Source organism: Phalangium opilio, unplaced genomic scaffold, assembly GCF_054372755.1.
Source record: "Phalangium opilio isolate 3A_F unplaced genomic scaffold, DU_Popi_V2 ptg000042l_1, whole genome shotgun sequence".
NCBI lineage: Eukaryota > Metazoa > Arthropoda > Arachnida > Opiliones > Phalangiidae > Phalangium > Phalangium opilio.
Genome location: NW_028324166.1, coordinates 3,699,434 through 3,717,046, shown reverse-complemented (window position 1 = coordinate 3,717,046; position 17,613 = coordinate 3,699,434). Strand labels below are relative to the sequence as shown.

The window sequence follows — 17,613 nt, the reverse complement described above, 5'->3', positions numbered from 1 at the left end:
GATCAGGTACTCTACGTGAAATTTGTTAATGATCAGGTAGTCTATATGAAATTTGTTATTGATCAGGTAGTCTATATGAAATTTGTTATTGATCAGGTAGTCTATATGAAATTTGTTAATGATCAGGTAGTCTATATGAAATTTGTTATTGATCAGGTAGTCTATATGAAATTTGATATTGATCAGGTAGTCTATATGAAATCTGTTATTGATCCGGTAGTCTATATGAAATTTGTTAATGATCAGGTAGTCTATATGAAATTTGTTAATGATCAGGTAGTCTATATGAAATTTGTTATTGATCAGGTAGTCTATATGAAATTTGTTATTGATCAGGTAGTCTATATGAAATTTGTTATTGATCAGGTAGTCTATATGAAATTTGTTAATGATCAGGTAGTCTATATGAAATTTGTTATTGATCAGGTAGTCTATATGAAATTTGATATTGATCAGGTAGTCTATATGAAATCTGTTATTGATCCGGTAGTCTATATGAAATTTGTTAATGATCAGGTAGTCTATATGAAATTTGTTAATGATCAGGTAGTCTATATGAAATTTGTTATTGATCAGGTAGTCTATATGAAATTTGTTATTGATCAGGTATTCTTTATGAAATCTGTTATTGATCAGGTAGTCTATATGAAATCTGTTATTGATCAGGTAGTCTATATGAAATTTGTTATTGATCAGGTAGCCTATATGAAATTTGTTAATGATCAGGCAGCCTATATGAACTCGGTTCAAAATTTTTCAAGAACATGGTTTATTCAACAGCCATTTTAGCCCTTATACACCAACTTCTTTACTATATTTTTGGGTGGGTCTATTGATAGGTGGTTCCCGTATTCATTATTCGAGTACTGACGAAATATGCCGGAGTTGCTGGGCTGGTTATATCCGGCATTTTTTGTGGATCTCTGTCAACTTTGTCATCAGCTATCAACTCGTGCGCTGTTTTAGTTACAAATGACTTTTTTCGGCGGTATACAAGCAACACTGTTTACGTAAAGTACAATCTCATCGTATGTAAAATTGGAAGTAAGTGGCTTACTTCGTAAGGACTACACTCAATTGTTAGTAACCCTTGACTAACTTTACAATGCAGCTGTTGGATTTGGTTTAGCATCAATTCTTTTCGCTCTTATATTACCATCTGTTGGTGGAGCGATTCCATTTTTTATGATATTACTTGGAGTTATTGTCGGGCCTTTCTTTGGCTGTTTTTTAATTGTCATGTTTTGGCGACGTTTAAATGTTAAGGTTTGTATAACCACATTCATCAGCAACGGTAAAGCAATTAGTACGATATTCATTTATTCGCTCTAAATATGCAATAGATGGTGTTATTCTCAATATTGCTGTCAACCACCTTTGTGGGCTGGGTTTCAATTGGCGCTGCTACTCAACATATCTCTTACAAGAGAACTACTGACGAACCCATTGTTTGTTCCGTTGGGAATCAGTCAATAAGAACAGATTCAAACATTGGCTTAGATGATATTGAAAACACGTCATCTCGCAAAATGTAAGTATCCAAGTATGAGTATTCACAGGTATTTCCTATATGTTTCCCTAAGCAGATAGGTTTCATAGTTAGTAGAAGAATCGATAAAACATTATTTGAGTTCCCTTTTCACCCACCTTTTAACAACACCGTTGCTGCAATATAAGTTCTGATTACACAGTGTGGATTAGATCAGTGCCAAGAATTCATCAGACGTTTCTGAAAAATCGGCAAAAACAATGTGAAAATTCATAGTAGTAGTTTTACCCAATTGTTAATTGAATGCCCAAGGCTCTTAAAAAAGGACTAGGATTAACTTCGAAGCGTTCTACTAATTATGTGCACTTTCATACTACCCACACTGCATAATCCACATTGAACTTCAATCACACAGGTTGTGACGACACTGCAATAAAAATTTTTTGAAAGCAGAGGAAATTTTATCAATCCAGTTTAGCACAAGGGCATGCAAGATTTTGTAATTTGTTATTTATTCTAGTGCCGATATATTTTGGCTTTACAACATATCTCCTGCCTGGTATCTTGCTATTGGATTTTCCATCTTTGTTGTTGGATCTATCGTATTTTCTTTGCCTTTTCGTAAGTTGCCATTTCGCCTATGTTGGGGAACGACATTATGTCATTTCGAAGAGTCAATATGTTTAGTTTGATATGTGTAGTTTTGGACTTAAATATTTCCAAGTGACATATATCGAAATATTTCACAAATAGGAAATGAAACGGATTGCCCGATAGATATCTTGAGTCCATGGGTTTTGTCAAAAAAAGAGAAAAAGACGCTTATATCGTAAGTCACAAAGTTTCAAATTGAAAAGAAAACAATTTCATATCAATTAGCTATTTAGGATAATTAATAATGAAGAATTGATTGACTAAATTATTGTAGGAGTGTCGAGACAATGGAAGAAACTAGCCTTGATTTACTGCAGAATGTGTCGGCGTGATAATTTTGAAATATAGAAAGAGAACTTGTACCATTAGCACTCGTACTAAAACAAAACATTTTTCATGAAATGTACCATTAATGGTTTAAAATGATGGACAAATGTTATGTGCTTTGTTGCAACGGATATTTTAAATTGTTACGATTATATTCCAGAATTTTCGTTTTATCGAAAAGAAAATGGAAAGGTTCATAAAACCATTTTATTAACAGCATATTAACTCAAATTCAAGTTGAAAGAAATGGGGGAAATTTTCTCTATGCATTTTAGTAAAAAAAACTTTATACATTGCGATCAGTGGCTTGAATAATTTACCCGAGATCAGACTAACGTTTTGGTTTTTTAAGACAAATTTAAACATTATTTCTTGATACGGCAATATTTGTAGTACAGTATTGATAAAATTTGACCTTAAAAATGGTAATTCTCACCACGTAGCACCAACTTGTCTCCTTCGGTATAATCTAGACGTTTGAAGGTTGGTATTTTGGAATATCGTAGATCCGTTCCATCGCATGCTTACAGCCAATAGGAATCATTGCTTAGCCATTTTCTCAACGTATCTAGACGGATTTTGTGGGAGGAGCTAGACTAATCATTACGTATGACCAGAAGTGAGATGAGACCAGAAGTACTGAGCTAACCAAATTCTTCACTCGGCGAAAGTGAATATTCTTGATAACACACCAACGGTTGGCCCTCTGGTGTCGGTTTCAGAATTTCCCCTCCAAAACGTGAGACGCTCGCGGTGGTAGACGGCCGAACTAGATTCAAGGAGCCGCGTCCGTGTTACGCGGCTTTAGGTTGAGGGGAAGGGGGTAGGAAATGTTTTTGGAACTCGACCAATTTTTTCTCTCTAGTTTTAGCGCGTGGGAAGCGGAATAAAATCCTCAAATTTGTTCACTAGTGCCAGGATCTACTAACAATGCTAGAGCCCTTCACTTCTAGTCTCATCTCACTTCTGGTATGACGAATATTACCTGCCGAATAATCTATCTTGCTGCGCCTTGCATCTTGCACACGCGTAGGACCTGGTGTTGCTACCGACCAATGAAATCGCAGTTATAAATAAGGTAAAATTCTTATAGGACGTGTGTCCAGTGACCCCTCCTTTGACTGGAAAATATATAGGACACTGATCTCTGGTGTGTCCAAAAATAGTGTCGGAACTTAATAGTCAAGCTATCTCAACTTCGGAAAAATTTATTGGTCAAAATGTAAAAATGACCTCCTTAATTAAAAAAAAAATTATGAGACATTTTCAAATTTAATTGGACAATGTCTTGTGTCCTGTGCTTATTTCCGGCCTTGATGACGGATGGCGCAGTAGTCCTTGATTATTTTTAAGACTAATTAAATGTTAATTATTTTGTTATAAGAGATCATTTATTTTTTTAATATTTTTCCTTTAATATTTAGCAAAACGCCGTTTGTTTTTAGGTTATAATGTCATGTTACCTGAACTTTTCCTTTTAATGAAATTCCAGCTACTTGGTGGTGAAAGAGTTTAAAATTACTTGCCCATCTGTCTGTCGATCCTCACTAAGGGAAACCTTTTATGATAGGTTTATGGTTGCAACGAAAAAAATTTGAAAATTCTTTTATATTAAACGTTAGTTGACTTAGACTCGTCCGTGTTGCGAGGCAGGTGCAAACAGGTAGAAGCTCTTGTTTTGTTAACTGTAACGGCAGAATAAATTACCATGATCGGAATTCATATTTTAATTTTTTCAAAAGAACAAGTTCCACATTTTACGAGAAATGGCGTGGAATTTCGGGATCTTGGATTACATCGTCATCGTATTGACTCAAATCTTCTGCGTTTTTATTGGCTGGTTTTTCTCGAAAAAAGGAGGCAAAGGCATTGAAAATTACGCTTTGGGTGACCGTTCAATGTCCCCTATTCCTGCCGGTCTGTCACTTATGGCAACATACGTTAACGCCTTCGCTATGGTCAGTCACGTGTCCGAAATGTTCATGCATGGACTAGTTTTTGGCGTTTGGAATATTTGTATCGGTTTTGGTCCTCTTTTTGCCGCCTACGCTGTTTTGCCAATATTTCATCGTTTAAAATATATAAGCATTTATGAGGTAAGACTTATATGCAATAACTCGAAGATTTAAAAATATTTAAATTTACATAAAGATAATGTTTTGAATTCCAATAATTTTAACCATAGTCTAGCAGAGTTTACACTCTATTAAACCATTTTCAAAATAATAATTGCATTTGCAAACGAAAGAAACATAAAAACCCATTGAATTTCGATCTTTCTAAAACGGTTGAAAACGGTTTCAAAGTGTCTAGCGTAAACATGGCTACTAGTATTTCTTCCAAAAAAAAAACTTTGTAGGTTCTCGAAAAAAAATATGGCTCACTCTTTCGTCAAATATACACAGCAATTTACTGTTTAATTCAGGTACGTTTTTATATTTCATTGATGACAGGAATGGCTATAATGGCTCAAAAGCTTCGTAGTAAGAAATGTACAATGAGTGGAGCGTAGATTATTCTCCTTCTAGCTTTTTTTAATGTGTCAATCATAGATATAGTAAAACTATAAAGGGTCTAGATCCACTTCGCTGGCTTAGGCTTAACGAAAAAACGCGGAAGGGGCAACGAGCAGACAGCCGCTATTTTCTGGGGGTAGCCGTATAAAACGCCATCTATCGGGAACTTTCGAAACTAAATTAAGGGATGAGCTTAGAGTAGTGGCACTCTATGTTAACCCCCTATAGGGCATAATAAGTCAAACCCTCGGAGATGCCATTACTCCATTTTATACGAGCTAAGAGCAGAAAAACGTATTTTATAAATTTTACACCTGTAAAATCTTTTAAAAAACACTTGGAACTTGTATTTCTACTTACTTTCGAGGAAATACCACCGTTTTCTGAAGGTAAGAGTCTTTATTATACATTTATTAGTAATGAAAACATTTAAGGCGAGCTAAGCCTTGGTCTTGTAAAACACGGCATGGATGTACTAATAACTATCGTTACTGGATAAATTACTGAGGGTGAAACGCGGCCATTGTTTTTCCTCCATAACCACTAGCGCAGGCTGGCGAGAAAAGTGCGAACTTATGACCGGAAGTTCTTCGGTGGGACAAACGGTAGTTTTTTCCGGTCTTTGTTCATTGGCTATATCGCGATACGTATTTACATTTTTTCCCGCCAAGTCGTGAACAGCAGACAGCTACAAATTTCAGCCAATGAACGACGACCGGAAAAGACTACCGTTTGTCCCACCGTAGAACTTCCGGCTGTTTTTAACACCCGATGCCTCCCCACCCCCCCTACGATTTGGTAGCCAAAGCGCGAGCTTTTTTCAATGCACGGTGGAAGGTACGAGAGATTTATCCAGTAACGATAGTTATTAGTACATCCATGACGGCAGGTTAGTGATTAGCATCGTTTTCAAATTCAAAATCACTAATCTGCCGTGTTTTACAAGACCAAGGCTTAGCTCGCCTTAAATGTTTTCATTACTAATAAATGTATAAAAAAGACTCTTACCTTCAGAAAACGGTGGTATTTCCTCGAAAGTAAGTAGAAATACAAGTTCCAAGTGTTTTTTAAAAGATTTTACAGGTGTAAAATTTATAAAATACGTTTTTCTGCTCTTAGCTCGTATAAAATGGAGTAATGGCATCTCCGAGGGTTTGACTTATTATGCCCTATAGGGGGTTAACATAGAGTGCCACTACTCTAAGCTCATCCTTTAATTTAGTTTCGAAAGTTCCCGATAGATGGCGTTTTATACGGCTACCCCCAGAAAATAGCGGCTGTCTGCTCGTTGCCCCTTCCGCGTCGACCTCCCATTGAATTGTGTATCTACCCTTTTAAATATATCTATGGTGTCAATCAATCAATAGCTTATTAAGTATTACGTGTCTTTCTTCAACTTCGAAATCAATGCTTATATACGTTCTTTAAGTACTTCTTTTTACTATTGGATGCTTACCAACTTTCTCAATTCAGGCACACTCAATGAATCATTGGGGTTCTAAAAAATAATAAGAAAGCTTAAAGGGATGTACAATCCGTTATGTATGGGCGGGGCGTATATCAAACTTATCTTCCATCAAATATAGCTCTACTGAGCATGCGTGAAGTTCGTAGCATTATCAGTGCATCATCTACCGTAGAAACAGACGTTCAAGCAGACGACAGCCTAATCACTACTCCAGGAAATAGTAACACTACTACTAAAAAATATAGTTCTTGAGTCTTATAGACACGCCCATACATAACGGATTGTACATCCCTTTAATAACTCTTCTAGAAAAAGCTTTAGTTATAATTAAATCAGTTAACAAACACTCAAACTAATTGAGATACACTCGATTCAATAAATTTCTTTTATGATTTGTCTAAATAAAATATTTTCAGTTAGCTTTCTCCGCTATTGTGTTGTACGTTCCAGCTGTTGTTCTATCAACAACCACTGTTCTTCCCTTTTGGACAGCAACCGTCTTCTTTGGCATAATATGTATCGCCTACTGTACCTTAGTAAGTACGAGACACGTGTTCAAATCTTCATCAGTTTAATCTCGCTTAACCATTCATTTTAGTGCCACAAATTAACAATTCTCAGTGAAAATCTAATTACAGGGTGGTTTCCAAGCAGTTGTATGGACCGATGTGTTCCAAGCATTTTTAATGCTTTCATCAATGATCATAATAACGACTAGTGGCGTAGTTGAAGTTGGCGGTCTGCAGAGCGTTGCGCGAACAATAATTGGCTCGAGTTTTTTGAAATTTAGGTACTTCGTACACTTTTTAAGTCTTTTGAATCTGATTTTGTGCGGCTTTGCACACATTGAAACTTTCTTCCCAATTATTGTGAATTTTACATCATATTTGTAAAGATGACGCCACAAATACGTTAAATTTAATCAAATGAAAGGTCAATGGTAACTGACAATGCGTGGAAATTTTCTTAGTTTCTTCACTGAAGCGGGAGACAAATATTCATTTTCTGCATTAGCTTCAAACGGTATTATCTCCGGTGCTTTATACGCCAGCACGAATCAACACTTACTTCAAAGGACGCTCTGCGTAAAAAATCTAAATAAAGCTGTAAGGTACTGTGACAGAGAATTTCAAATAAACAAATACAACTTGGTACTTGTTAGCAAAGCACATTTTATTTTGGTAACAGAGCATCGTGGATCGCCTTTGCGCTACTACTTATTTTCCACGCGTCCTTACTTTCATCCGCAGTCGCGATATTTGCTTATTTTAAACACTGTGACTCAAATGGAGATAATAAAATGCCGAGTTTTAAATCAAATGATCAGGTAATCCTTTGTCAATTTATAAATGCTGAAGTGTTAAAACAGTTATCCAAATTGAAATTCATTCAAAATTCCCAACAGTGTTTTCGTTTGTCCGTAAACGTTTTTCATTCTGCCCGTAAAGACAACCTTGTTTAAATTTGTTCTGTGTCTATTTGAAGGTGGTTCCCATATTCATTATTCGAGTACTGACAAAATATGCCGGAGTTGCTGGGCTGGTTATATCCGGCATTTTTTGTGGATCAATGTCAACCTTGTCATCAACTTTTAACTCGTGCGCTGTTTTAGTTACAAATGACTTTTTTCGACGGTACGCGAGCAGCGCTGTTTACACCAAATACAATGTCATCGTATGCAAAATAGGAAGTAAGTAACTTATTATTTTTAACTTAACTCAATTGTTAGTAACCTTTAATTAACTTCACATTACAGCTGTTATTTTTGGTTTCGCATCGATTCTGTTCACTCTTATATTACCATCTGTTGGTGGAGCACTTCACTTTTTTATGATATTACTTGGAGTTATTGTCTCGCCTTTCGGTGCCTGCTTTTTACCTCTCCGTGTGACGTAGTCCAGGAGAGGTTCTGTAACGGCCGTGTCTGTCTGTGTGTCTGTCTGTCTGTCTGTGTGTGTGTCTGTCTGTCTGTGTGTGTGTCTGTCTGTCCGTTGTTACACCCACGTGACCGCGTTCGCAGTTTGCGTATCGGAGCAAACGTGTTCGCCATTTCCGAACTGCTTTCACAGTCACGGAAATGGCTCCTCTACTTGAGTTCTCACACCACCAATCTTCTGGTCTTTGTCCATACCACACGGACACTAGTCTGTTCTTACTGGCTGCTAATCACCACCATCTTCTGGTCTTCGTCCATTCCACGTGGACACCAGTCTGTACATACTGGCTTCTAATCACCACCATCTTCTGTTCTTTGTCAATCCCACATTGACACCCGTCTGCACTTACACTGCCTTCTAACACCACCATCCACTGGTCTTCCGTCTATTCCACATAGACACCAATCTGTATCATTGGCTTCTACTCCATTATCATCGTTTGGTTTTAGGATATACGCGGCGATCAGCTAGGGTTACGAGAAACGTCTAGCCTCCCTAAGGTAGGATCGCTACCAAAGGTTTTCGCATTTGCGGTTTTTCCTTACTATTATAATGGAAACGAATCGTATATATACCCCAAAATTTGAAGAAAGCGGGAAGAGGGGTACCCTTCACTTTAAACGTCAATATTAGCAAAGTTTGAGAAGATAATAAGTATAACTTTATTTTAAACGATTTAACTATTATTAATGTTAATTATTGAAGATTAAAATAATTAAAAATAATTATATTTATTTAAATATTAAAGATAAACCTCTCGTGCAAAGAGAGAGATTATCATTGCCTCCTATATCTACCAAGGCCCGTGCATGCGATATATTTCCTTCATTGCCTCCTATATCTATCAAGGCCCGTGCATTGTGATATATTTCATTCATTGCATAAACATAAGCGAGATTGTTTTGGGAAAAAAATACTGCTTCCACTAATGCGTTTATACTCCTTGTTACTGTTGTATAGAGTAATCATGATAAAAGCTTAAAAAATTACGAGAGGACAGACCTTTTTTATCCTCATTCAAAAATATTTTTTGGGGCTAAGACTGCTTTAAAAAATCCAAACGGTTAGGCATTGGTAAAAAAGACAAATGATATTTTTCAAATCTTATGAGATAACGCCCACCTAGTTGAAAATTGCCGTTTTTTATCCGCGGGAGCCATTCCTTATGAGAATTTCGATGCTAGTAGGTTGTCAATTAAACTACCGGTATATTATTGTTGTTGGAAATTGGATATTAAGTCAAATTAAGTGGTTGTAAAGAGCCAGCAGGTTTTTGCCACTTCTTTTTGTGAGTATTTGATTTTTATATGTAAAATGGAGGAAGATAATGTTGAGAGTAAGGATGAAATGCGGAAGCGCAAAGCGCGGGAAAGGATGAGGGCAAAAGGTCGACGTTTTCATTGGATACTTAAGGTTATATAATCTTCTCGACACGGAGAGGTAATATTTTGGTTTTCCCGACTTGTTAATCGTCATGTTTAAGCGTAGTTTAAACGTTAAGGTATTTGTAACCTCATTCGTAAGCAACAGTAAATCAAGGAGTACAGTATTCATTTATTCGCCGAAGATGCATTCCGCTATGAACACATATGGTTCAAACACTTGTTGATTTACTATTGATATATTTGTATATTTATAAACTGGGGTATATGCCTATTTATCGCGAAAGCAGTATAGTTTTATAATCATTTCTGTAATAGATGGTGTTATTCTCAATGTTGTTGGCATTTACCTTTGTCGGCTGGGTTTCAATTGGAGCGGCTACTCAGCATATCGCTTACAAGAGGACCACGGACGAAGCCATTGTTTGTTCCGACGGAAATTACTCAATAAGAATAGATTCAAACATTTCGTTCTATGAAATACCACCTCACAAAACGTATGTATCTATTTAATGTTGTAAACGTATGTGACTTTACCTATCCATTTTAGCACAACTCGGTTGATAATTGTGTAATTTATGATTTATTCTAGTGCCGACGTAGACGTATTCTGGCTTTACAACATATCTCCTGCCTGGTATGCTGTTTTTGGATTTTCCATCTTTACAGTTGGATCCATTATATTTTCTTTGCCTTTTAGTAAGTTGATAATTATGTTTTATCCCTTATTGATTCCATTTCACCCATTCCCCAATCCCCATGGAATGTTTTATCGAAATACTTTTGCAAACAGAAAATGAAACGGATTGCCCGATAGATATCTTGAGTCCATGGGTTTTGTCAAAAAGAGAGAAAAAAGCTCTTAAATCGTAAGTCACGAAGTTTCAATATCACATCATTTTAATTGTGATTAGGCTAATTAATTATATTAATTTGTTGTAGGCCTGTCGGGACAATGGAAGGAACTAGTCTTGATTTACTGCAGAATGTGTCGACGTGACGATTTTGCAATATAGAAAATCAAAAGTATGAGAGCACTTATTCAATTTCATACCATGCACATTTTTGGGTTAAAGTGATAGATAAATGTTATGTTTTCGCACAACTGAAATTTAAATTTTTATGATTGTATTCGAGAGTTTTTGTTATATCGTTATGAAAATGAAAAGATTCACTTCTCACTAAATAAAGTAACGTATTTCTTCAACAAGGTTGCGAAAGCGAATGTTAACCTTACTAAAAATCCATGTCATCAAAAATACCACCTTAGAGGTTAAAACAATATTTATTATTATTAAGCACAAAGCGGAAATAAAACCTACAACTAAATTAAATTCAGTTAAACCAAAAGTTAATTAAAATTAAATTAATAGCAAGAACAAAGCAACGAATGCCAAAATGGGTCCAACCAGGAATAAAATATCAACAACCGTTTTTCTCCTTACACAAAAACACATTTTTACCTTAGGACTCAGTTCATCGCTTTCAATATTGTCCACTCGCGGCCTAGCAACGTAACCGTCTTTCTTAGCACGAAAATATTCCCTACATGTACATGCAGTCCTGCACCGTTTCGGTGTCAAACGCCAATGAAATTCCAGTTGATCATCAGTGTTAGCAAGGGAAGAGTCTGAATTAATGGTGCTACTTTGGAATTTCCAATGACCGCGTGTCATAACCGAGGTCGAAGTAGTTGGCGCAAAAACGTCCGGCAACTTTAATTGCCTAAATTGACTTTCTACGACTAAGACGCGACTTATTACCTTTCCATTTAGGATATATTCATTGGGTAAACGATGACACGCTGTAAATTCGAGTAATTCCAAAAGAAACTAATTAAGAGATGGTTTTTCTAAAAAAAGAATGTCTGCAAAAATTAACACTAGGCCTAGGCATAAATGTTTCGGAGTAAAATATACCTCGAAGTTTTTTTTGTTTTTTTTTCATATACCGACAGCCTACTGTCAGATTAATAATTTAACACCTTCGGACTCGGACACTAACTCATAACAAGAAACCGAGACTAAAATCTTGTCTCTCGCTACCACTTGTGTGTAGAAGTTTCACGAAATAAAAATTCAGATGCGAAACTTTGTACTCCAAAAGGACTTCAACCCTCTTCTCTCGATTTCGTTTTACAACGATTCGTATTAATAAAAATCGTACTTACGAAGTAAAGTCCGAGCCATTGAAAGTTACGTCTTTGCTCAACTAAGTAATAACTCTACAAGTCACTACGAAACTGTTTCGAATTCAGGTCACAAATAAGAAAATTTTTCGAAGTCAATTGATTGTATAGGGCTGAGGCTAACTTGTATCCCGCTGGGGTTCAAAGTTCAGTGATAGGATTGGGATATTATGAGAAGGGGTGCGAGTAGAAATTAATGAGAAGTGGTTTGGGAAGAAATTTTGTAAATATCTCACATACCGCGGTGCTAAACTGAGACACATGGGTTTTTGAAACAAGTTAGGAAGCCAAAATACACCTCTCCGAATCGAAACGAGATATCTACCCACTTATGAGATAAACGCGGTGACATACACACAGACACGTCCAGTGTAATACCTCTCCGTTACGTCATCGTAACTTGGAGAGGTAATAAAGAGTAACCCTATATAAATATGAAAACAAGTAACCCCGCCAATTATATAGCTACACAAACTTCAACTTCTGGCACTTATATATTGGTGTTCCAATTTACGAAATGGGTGTTCCATTTTAGAACGTACTATTCCAAGTTAGGCCTGAAGTAGACTTTTTCTAAAACCCATTTAGCTGGAGAATTATGCGTCGTAGCCGTCTGAAAAATGGGTGCAATAGTTCAAACTTTATGAAACGTATTTGGTCCTAAAATATCTGATTTTCAAAAAGTTTGAATGTGTTCCAATGGCTACCGACTATATAGTGAAAACGTATTACACTCCGTAGGTCACTCATTGTAATATTTTCTCTACTTACACTGCAAATCCCGTTTCCCTGACGATTTAAGAGAAAACAGCTTGAACAGTTTTTCAATGCTAATTCTTGTACAGTCACCTCAAACGAAATCTTTCAATAGAAATTGAAAATTTCTCATCTGAGATGACTTTACTTTTATTCAATACCAGACTTGTAAGTCTAAGATCCACGTATAAAAATTATAAGTAACATTTACAAAAATTTGAATTTGAAAATGCAATTTTCACATGATCTTTGTAAGCGATACTAATTTCACGAGGCGAAACAAAATTATAGAAAAAAAAAATGTAACACAATCTATAAATATTTTCACCATATTTTTGGCATTTACAAAAAAAATCTCTATAATTATATCACAAAAAACCTAAATTGAAAATTAACAACACTATTTGACGAATGATTTATTCCTGGAAGATTTTAAGTCACTTGAAATAACGTCTGATTAATCAATATTTTCCATCATCGACTGGCAACTTCGGTATCAGTTGAACAACGGCGACATCTGTTGCCATTTTGGTTGCTGTGTCTTAATAGTTCTTGAATGTGCTGTACAATTAGATCATTGGCGACTAGAAACAAATACAAATGAATAAATATATTCATTCTGTTCCTTTTTTCAACACTTCTATGAATTCAATCTTCATTACAAGACAAAGGTATTTTAAATTGTCGAGCTTGACAAACGTTAAGATGGAAGCTGGTAGGATTATCATATTTTTCTTTCAAACAAATGGAAACCTTTTTCTCATGTGTCTGCACATGTCAAAATTCAGGCATTTTTAAAGACAGCTCATTTACAAACTGGCAATGTACACTTTCATTGCTCTTGAGGAAGATCTGAAACCACTGTACTTCCTAACAACTGTGCTACACAAGTTCAACTCATCTACCTTAAAGACTAAAAGACTACTATGAAAACGTGTGCTATGCCATTACTATAGCAACAAGGTGTAGTCTAGACCATGTCATTTTCTTCAAAATGTCGCCAAAACATTATATAATAAGCCAATTTTAAAATACACAGTAACACCAGGCCTATATAGAGACTGTGCAATATTATTGGAGTGCGTCACAACTCCCGGCAATCAACTCCATGTGCAAGCTTTTACTCTCACTAAAGGTAATACCATCCATATAGAAAAACCGTCCTCTAACTAACCTTCATTATCAGCTCCACGTGGAATAATAACATCAGCATATTTCTTGGTCTGAAAATAAAGTTTATCAAATCAGAGAAAGCTTTTGTTTCCCTTGGTAGGTAATCTTACGGGTAGACAAAACTCCTCAAAGGCAGGTTTCACAAAATTTGTGTATTGATTCAAAACTTGTTCCAAGTCCCTACCACGTTCCTTGACATCCCTCAATACTAAAAGAGTAAATAAAAAAAGGGGTTTGCAACCATAAAAAGACAACCGAGATCAGTTTCTCAAAACGCAAATGACAGAACAAATTTGAACTATTCCACACCAAATGGGATTACTAAAGAAGATCCCTTAAGTAACGCGGCATGTCTCTATCACCTCTCCCGTTATCTAAATGTAAAGTTTTAAACGGGAAATTGAAAATACGGGGATTTTGGCTTGGGTCACACGAAAACCAGCCAGCCAGTCAGAAGGGGTCTAATCAAAACTTTTGCTCCTCCGAAAAGAGCGCAAAAGTAAAAAGATGGGCATGATACAAACAAGTACGTGTCCATGACTAACCATCTCATCATTCAAAATTGACGTATCGGTTCCCAATTAATTACCTCTTCGAGATAGTCTTGTATCAGGATCAGTATCTACAAAGAGTTTCATATGGTAGAGGACTCTAAGTTCAGGGAAGTAGAATGCCAGAATTCCTTCAAACAGAACAACGTCCGCGGGATAAATTGTTATCCACTCATCCTTCTTCCTGCACAATCAATATTCAAGGCGAATATAAATTTACTCTCGATAAAAACCACCTTCACACTCAGATGCTAACCTTGAATTAGATATAAAATCATACACAGGCACCTGAACCACTTTTTCATTTAGAATATCTTGAAGCGTTGTTGTTATAAGTTCGTCATCAAATGCATCTAAGGTCAAATTATGACAAATCTTTCAAAATTTGTCTAAAATCTCAGGGATTGTCGTCGGTGTTTTACCTGGATGATCAAAGTTGTATTTTCCCTTAAAAGCTAGGGCTTTCTCTTCATCGGTTAACTCTTTGTAGAAGCTATCTTGGCTAACACATACTACTTGTCTTTGTTTGCGATCAACAGAATCTTGGCCCAACTTCTCCATAATTTTTTGGCAGACAGTTGACTAAATAATTACGTATATACTTCAGTACTTGAATAGGAAGTGTGTTTTCATTTTGAATAGTGATACCAAAGCCCGATTTGTTTGCTCAATTATCAGTAAAATAAAATTCTTGTCTAACTACTTTTATAGGCAGAAATTCATTATATGAAATTTTTAGGTTTCTTCCAAGATTATTTTCATGGATAACTCAAAATTTCACTCCACATTATACAAACTCGAACTTTGGTTAAGAAATGAAGTGTAATGAAAACTATGCCCACTAGGACTTGGTATAGTGCCGACAATAGTAGCAAATAACAATTTTGTGCATTAATACTGTACTGGAGTACTTTTTTGAAATATATGTAGTATCAAATACTGTATGACTTAGTCCCACATGGCTTGGTAAATAATCTAATTGGTGTACTTTGAACACGTGAAATAGGGACTTGGCAGTACTAAGTCATGCAACGTCAGGCTACCTTCCACTAGTGCTAAAAAACATACCAGGAGGAGGGGCTTATATAGCTTTCATTCTGTTAAAAAAAACATACCATAATGGCGCTGGGGGCGGAATTAAGCCCGAATTGCCAAGTCCCTATTATAGTTAGGCCTAGGCATGTAAAAGTGCCAAAGCTGGAGATCATTTAAAATTAATAATTTTAATCCGCTTCATTCTTCACGCGTGGGTGGGCCAAGGCTTATCGCTGCTACCATCTTTCTCATGACGTCACACCCTCCTATCTATTACCTCGGTTTTGGCGGCCATATTGGAAGTGCTTAACTCAGGCCATACAATTTAGACTACCAATATTGACGTCATTGTCCCCGTAGCTCCTCCCCTCTCAGTACCACTTATTTTTCAACTATAAAGCAGACGACGCTTGATTTTGATCAGAATCTGTCAGTTATCGCTACTACTATCTTTCTCATGACGTCACACCCTCCTATCTCTTGCCTCGGTTTTGGCGGCCATATTGGAAGTCCTTAACTCAGGCCATACAATTTAGTCTACCAATATTGACGTCATCGTCCACAGTCCCCGTAGCTCCTCCCCTCTCAGTACCAATCAAATTTTCAACTATAAAGCAGACGACTCTTGATTTTGATCTAAATCTATCAGTTAAATTCTCGCACGCGTGGGGAATAACGTGGATTACAATTTATAATGTTCAATTCAGAATAGGGGCGCTTTTCAAAAAGAAAAAACGTACTGTACTATCTTATTTCTCAAGAAGTAATTGAGGGATTTTGGGTTTGAATGGGGGTCAATTATGATGCAATCTTCTACCACACTTAGTATTAGCTCCTTTACTAAGTAGTTTACCTTTCCAGATGCAGTTCCTCCTGATACTCCAATAAGAAATGGTGTTTTACCCGGTGTTTTTGGGAATGAGGAGGCACCATTACTCTTAAGGTTTGGCATTATTTACTTCTGACAAAAGCGGGGCCTCGGTCTTTGGCCTAATTAAAATTGGGCTCTAAATAGTTTAGCGGGCTAGAATATCTCGATGTTGAGCTTAATTCATACAGAATTTACAGATTTTGAAAGAAGGATGAAAATTTATAAATTTTTAATTAAAGCTTCACTTAGTTAATAATTATGCCATGTGGACATGACACGATTCACCCAACACAACCTTAACTGCACTTCAGCAGTGACTCCAGTGGCAGTGAGGAGTGAATGAAATTATGATGAAAATGAACCCTAGAGCTGCTCAAATCCCTATCCCGGTGAGAAAACACGGACCCCTGCTTTAGATTTGGACTCGTAATTCGTAAAATGCCAGTCCACAGAGTCACGGACTCTCTGAGAGATATACACTGCATCTCGCACCATGTTTCTCATTTCTCTTGTTTATTGGTTCATATTTATCGACTGCTTATGATTATTCATAGCCGACTCGATCACGCATTCAGAGACCGCGCACCAGACTTAGAAATAGAACACGTCCACTGGTCCAAAACCAGTTTATTAATTGCTTGGACTAGTTTTTTAATTCAAAAAGTGGGGGTTACTGGTCCTCAGGACCAGTTTATTAATTGCAAATCTATAGGAGAACAAAGGCTGGGACCACTCCGGAGACCAGTTTATTATTTAGGACACTAGGGGGGGTCACTGGTCCTAAGGACTAGTTTAAAAATTATCCTTATTTCTAAGTCTGCCGCGCACAGACTCCAAGCCAGGGCCGGAAATAAGCACAGGACACAGGATATTGTCAAATAAAATTATAAAATGTCCCATAATTTGGTTAAAAACTAAGGGGGTCTCTGGAAGTTTTGATAGCTTGACTATGGAGATGCGATACTAGTTTTTCACACTCCAGTGGACAATGTCCTATAAATTTTCCAGTCAAACAGGGCACTGGCAGTCTGGGAAATAGCACACTTCTTCTGGCCCAAAACCAGTTTATTAATTGCTTGGACTAGTTTTTTAATTCAAGAAGTGGGGGTTACTGGTCCTCAGGACCAGTTTATTAATTGCAAATCCATAGGAGAACAAAGGCAAGGACCAGTCCTGAGATCAGTTTATTATTTAGGACGTTAGGGGGGTCACTGGTCCTAAGGACTAGTTTAAAAAATATCCTTATTTCCCAGACTGGGCACTGGA

General features: G+C 36.6%; 3 protein-coding genes and 1 long non-coding RNA gene across 4 annotated transcripts; 3 read left to right on the top strand and 1 right to left on the bottom strand.

Moving 5' to 3' along the window:
• Window positions 1–802: 802 nt before the first annotated feature.
• On the top strand, window positions 803–1,400 carry LOC149678448 (uncharacterized). Its single transcript, XR_016366266.1, has 3 exons — window positions 803–1,044; window positions 1,112–1,266; window positions 1,344–1,400. It is a non-coding gene; the product is annotated as an uncharacterized LOC149678448 (long non-coding RNA).
• A 2,836-nt stretch (window positions 1,401–4,236) lies between these two features.
• LOC149678447 (putative sodium-dependent multivitamin transporter) lies at window positions 4,237–8,350 on the top strand. Its single transcript, XM_089835864.1, has 9 exons — window positions 4,237–4,566; window positions 4,656–4,784; window positions 4,830–4,895; window positions 6,871–6,990; window positions 7,093–7,244; window positions 7,425–7,565; window positions 7,643–7,781; window positions 7,940–8,144; window positions 8,211–8,350. The coding sequence occupies exons 1-9, from the start codon at window positions 4,237–4,239 to the stop codon at window positions 8,348–8,350; spliced, it is 1,422 nt and encodes a 473-aa protein (XP_089691990.1).
• Window positions 8,351–9,858: 1,508 nt separating this feature from the next.
• On the top strand, window positions 9,859–10,993 carry LOC149678446 (uncharacterized). The gene is made up of 5 exons (XM_089836409.1): window positions 9,859–9,892; window positions 10,092–10,270; window positions 10,366–10,472; window positions 10,567–10,642; window positions 10,716–10,993. Exons 1-5 carry the CDS (start codon window positions 9,866–9,868, stop codon window positions 10,771–10,773), a joined length of 447 nt encoding a protein of 148 aa, XP_089692535.1. The 5' UTR covers window positions 9,859–9,865; the 3' UTR covers window positions 10,774–10,993.
• Window positions 10,994–12,781: 1,788 nt separating this feature from the next.
• Window positions 12,782–16,701, bottom strand: Uck (Uridine-cytidine kinase). Its single transcript, XM_089836408.1, has 7 exons — window positions 16,330–16,701; window positions 14,864–15,023; window positions 14,698–14,794; window positions 14,480–14,625; window positions 14,001–14,098; window positions 13,892–13,940; window positions 12,782–13,301 (listed from the first exon to the last, which is right to left on the bottom strand). Exons 1-7 carry the CDS (start codon window positions 16,426–16,428, stop codon window positions 13,192–13,194), a joined length of 759 nt encoding a protein of 252 aa, XP_089692534.1. The 5' UTR covers window positions 16,429–16,701; the 3' UTR covers window positions 12,782–13,191.
• Window positions 16,702–17,613: the final 912 nt, after the last annotated feature.

What these genes read in the sequence shown, in the direction of transcription:
- LOC149678447 (XM_089835864.1), top strand. Translation starts at nt 4,237, where the DNA reads ATGGCGTGGAATTTCGGGATCTTGGATTACATCGTCATCGTATTGACT. An exon ending in ACGGTTTCAAAGTGTCTAGC is followed by an intron (nt 4,785 to 4,829) that starts GTAAACATGGCT and finishes AAAACTTTGTAG; the next exon opens with GTTCTCGAAAAAAAATATGG. An exon ending in GTATCGCCTACTGTACCTTA is followed by an intron (nt 6,991 to 7,092) that starts GTAAGTACGAGA and finishes ATCTAATTACAG; the next exon opens with GGTGGTTTCCAAGCAGTTGT.
- LOC149678446 (XM_089836409.1), top strand. Translation starts at nt 9,866, where the DNA reads ATGTTTAAGCGTAGTTTAAACGTTAAG. An exon ending in GAAATACCACCTCACAAAAC is followed by an intron (nt 10,271 to 10,365) that starts GTATGTATCTAT and finishes GATTTATTCTAG; the next exon opens with TGCCGACGTAGACGTATTCT. An exon ending in TATATTTTCTTTGCCTTTTA is followed by an intron (nt 10,473 to 10,566) that starts GTAAGTTGATAA and finishes TTTTGCAAACAG; the next exon opens with AAAATGAAACGGATTGCCCG.
- Uck (XM_089836408.1), bottom strand. Translation starts at nt 16,428, where the DNA reads ATGCCAAACCTTAAGAGTAATGGTGCCTCCTCATTCCCAAAAACACCG. An exon ending in ATACAACTTTGATCATCCAG is followed by an intron (nt 14,795 to 14,863) that starts GTAAAACACCGA and finishes ATTTGACCTTAG; the next exon opens with ATGCATTTGATGACGAACTT. An exon ending in TACAAGACTATCTCGAAGAG is followed by an intron (nt 14,099 to 14,479) that starts GTAATTAATTGG and finishes TTACTCTTTTAG; the next exon opens with TATTGAGGGATGTCAAGGAA.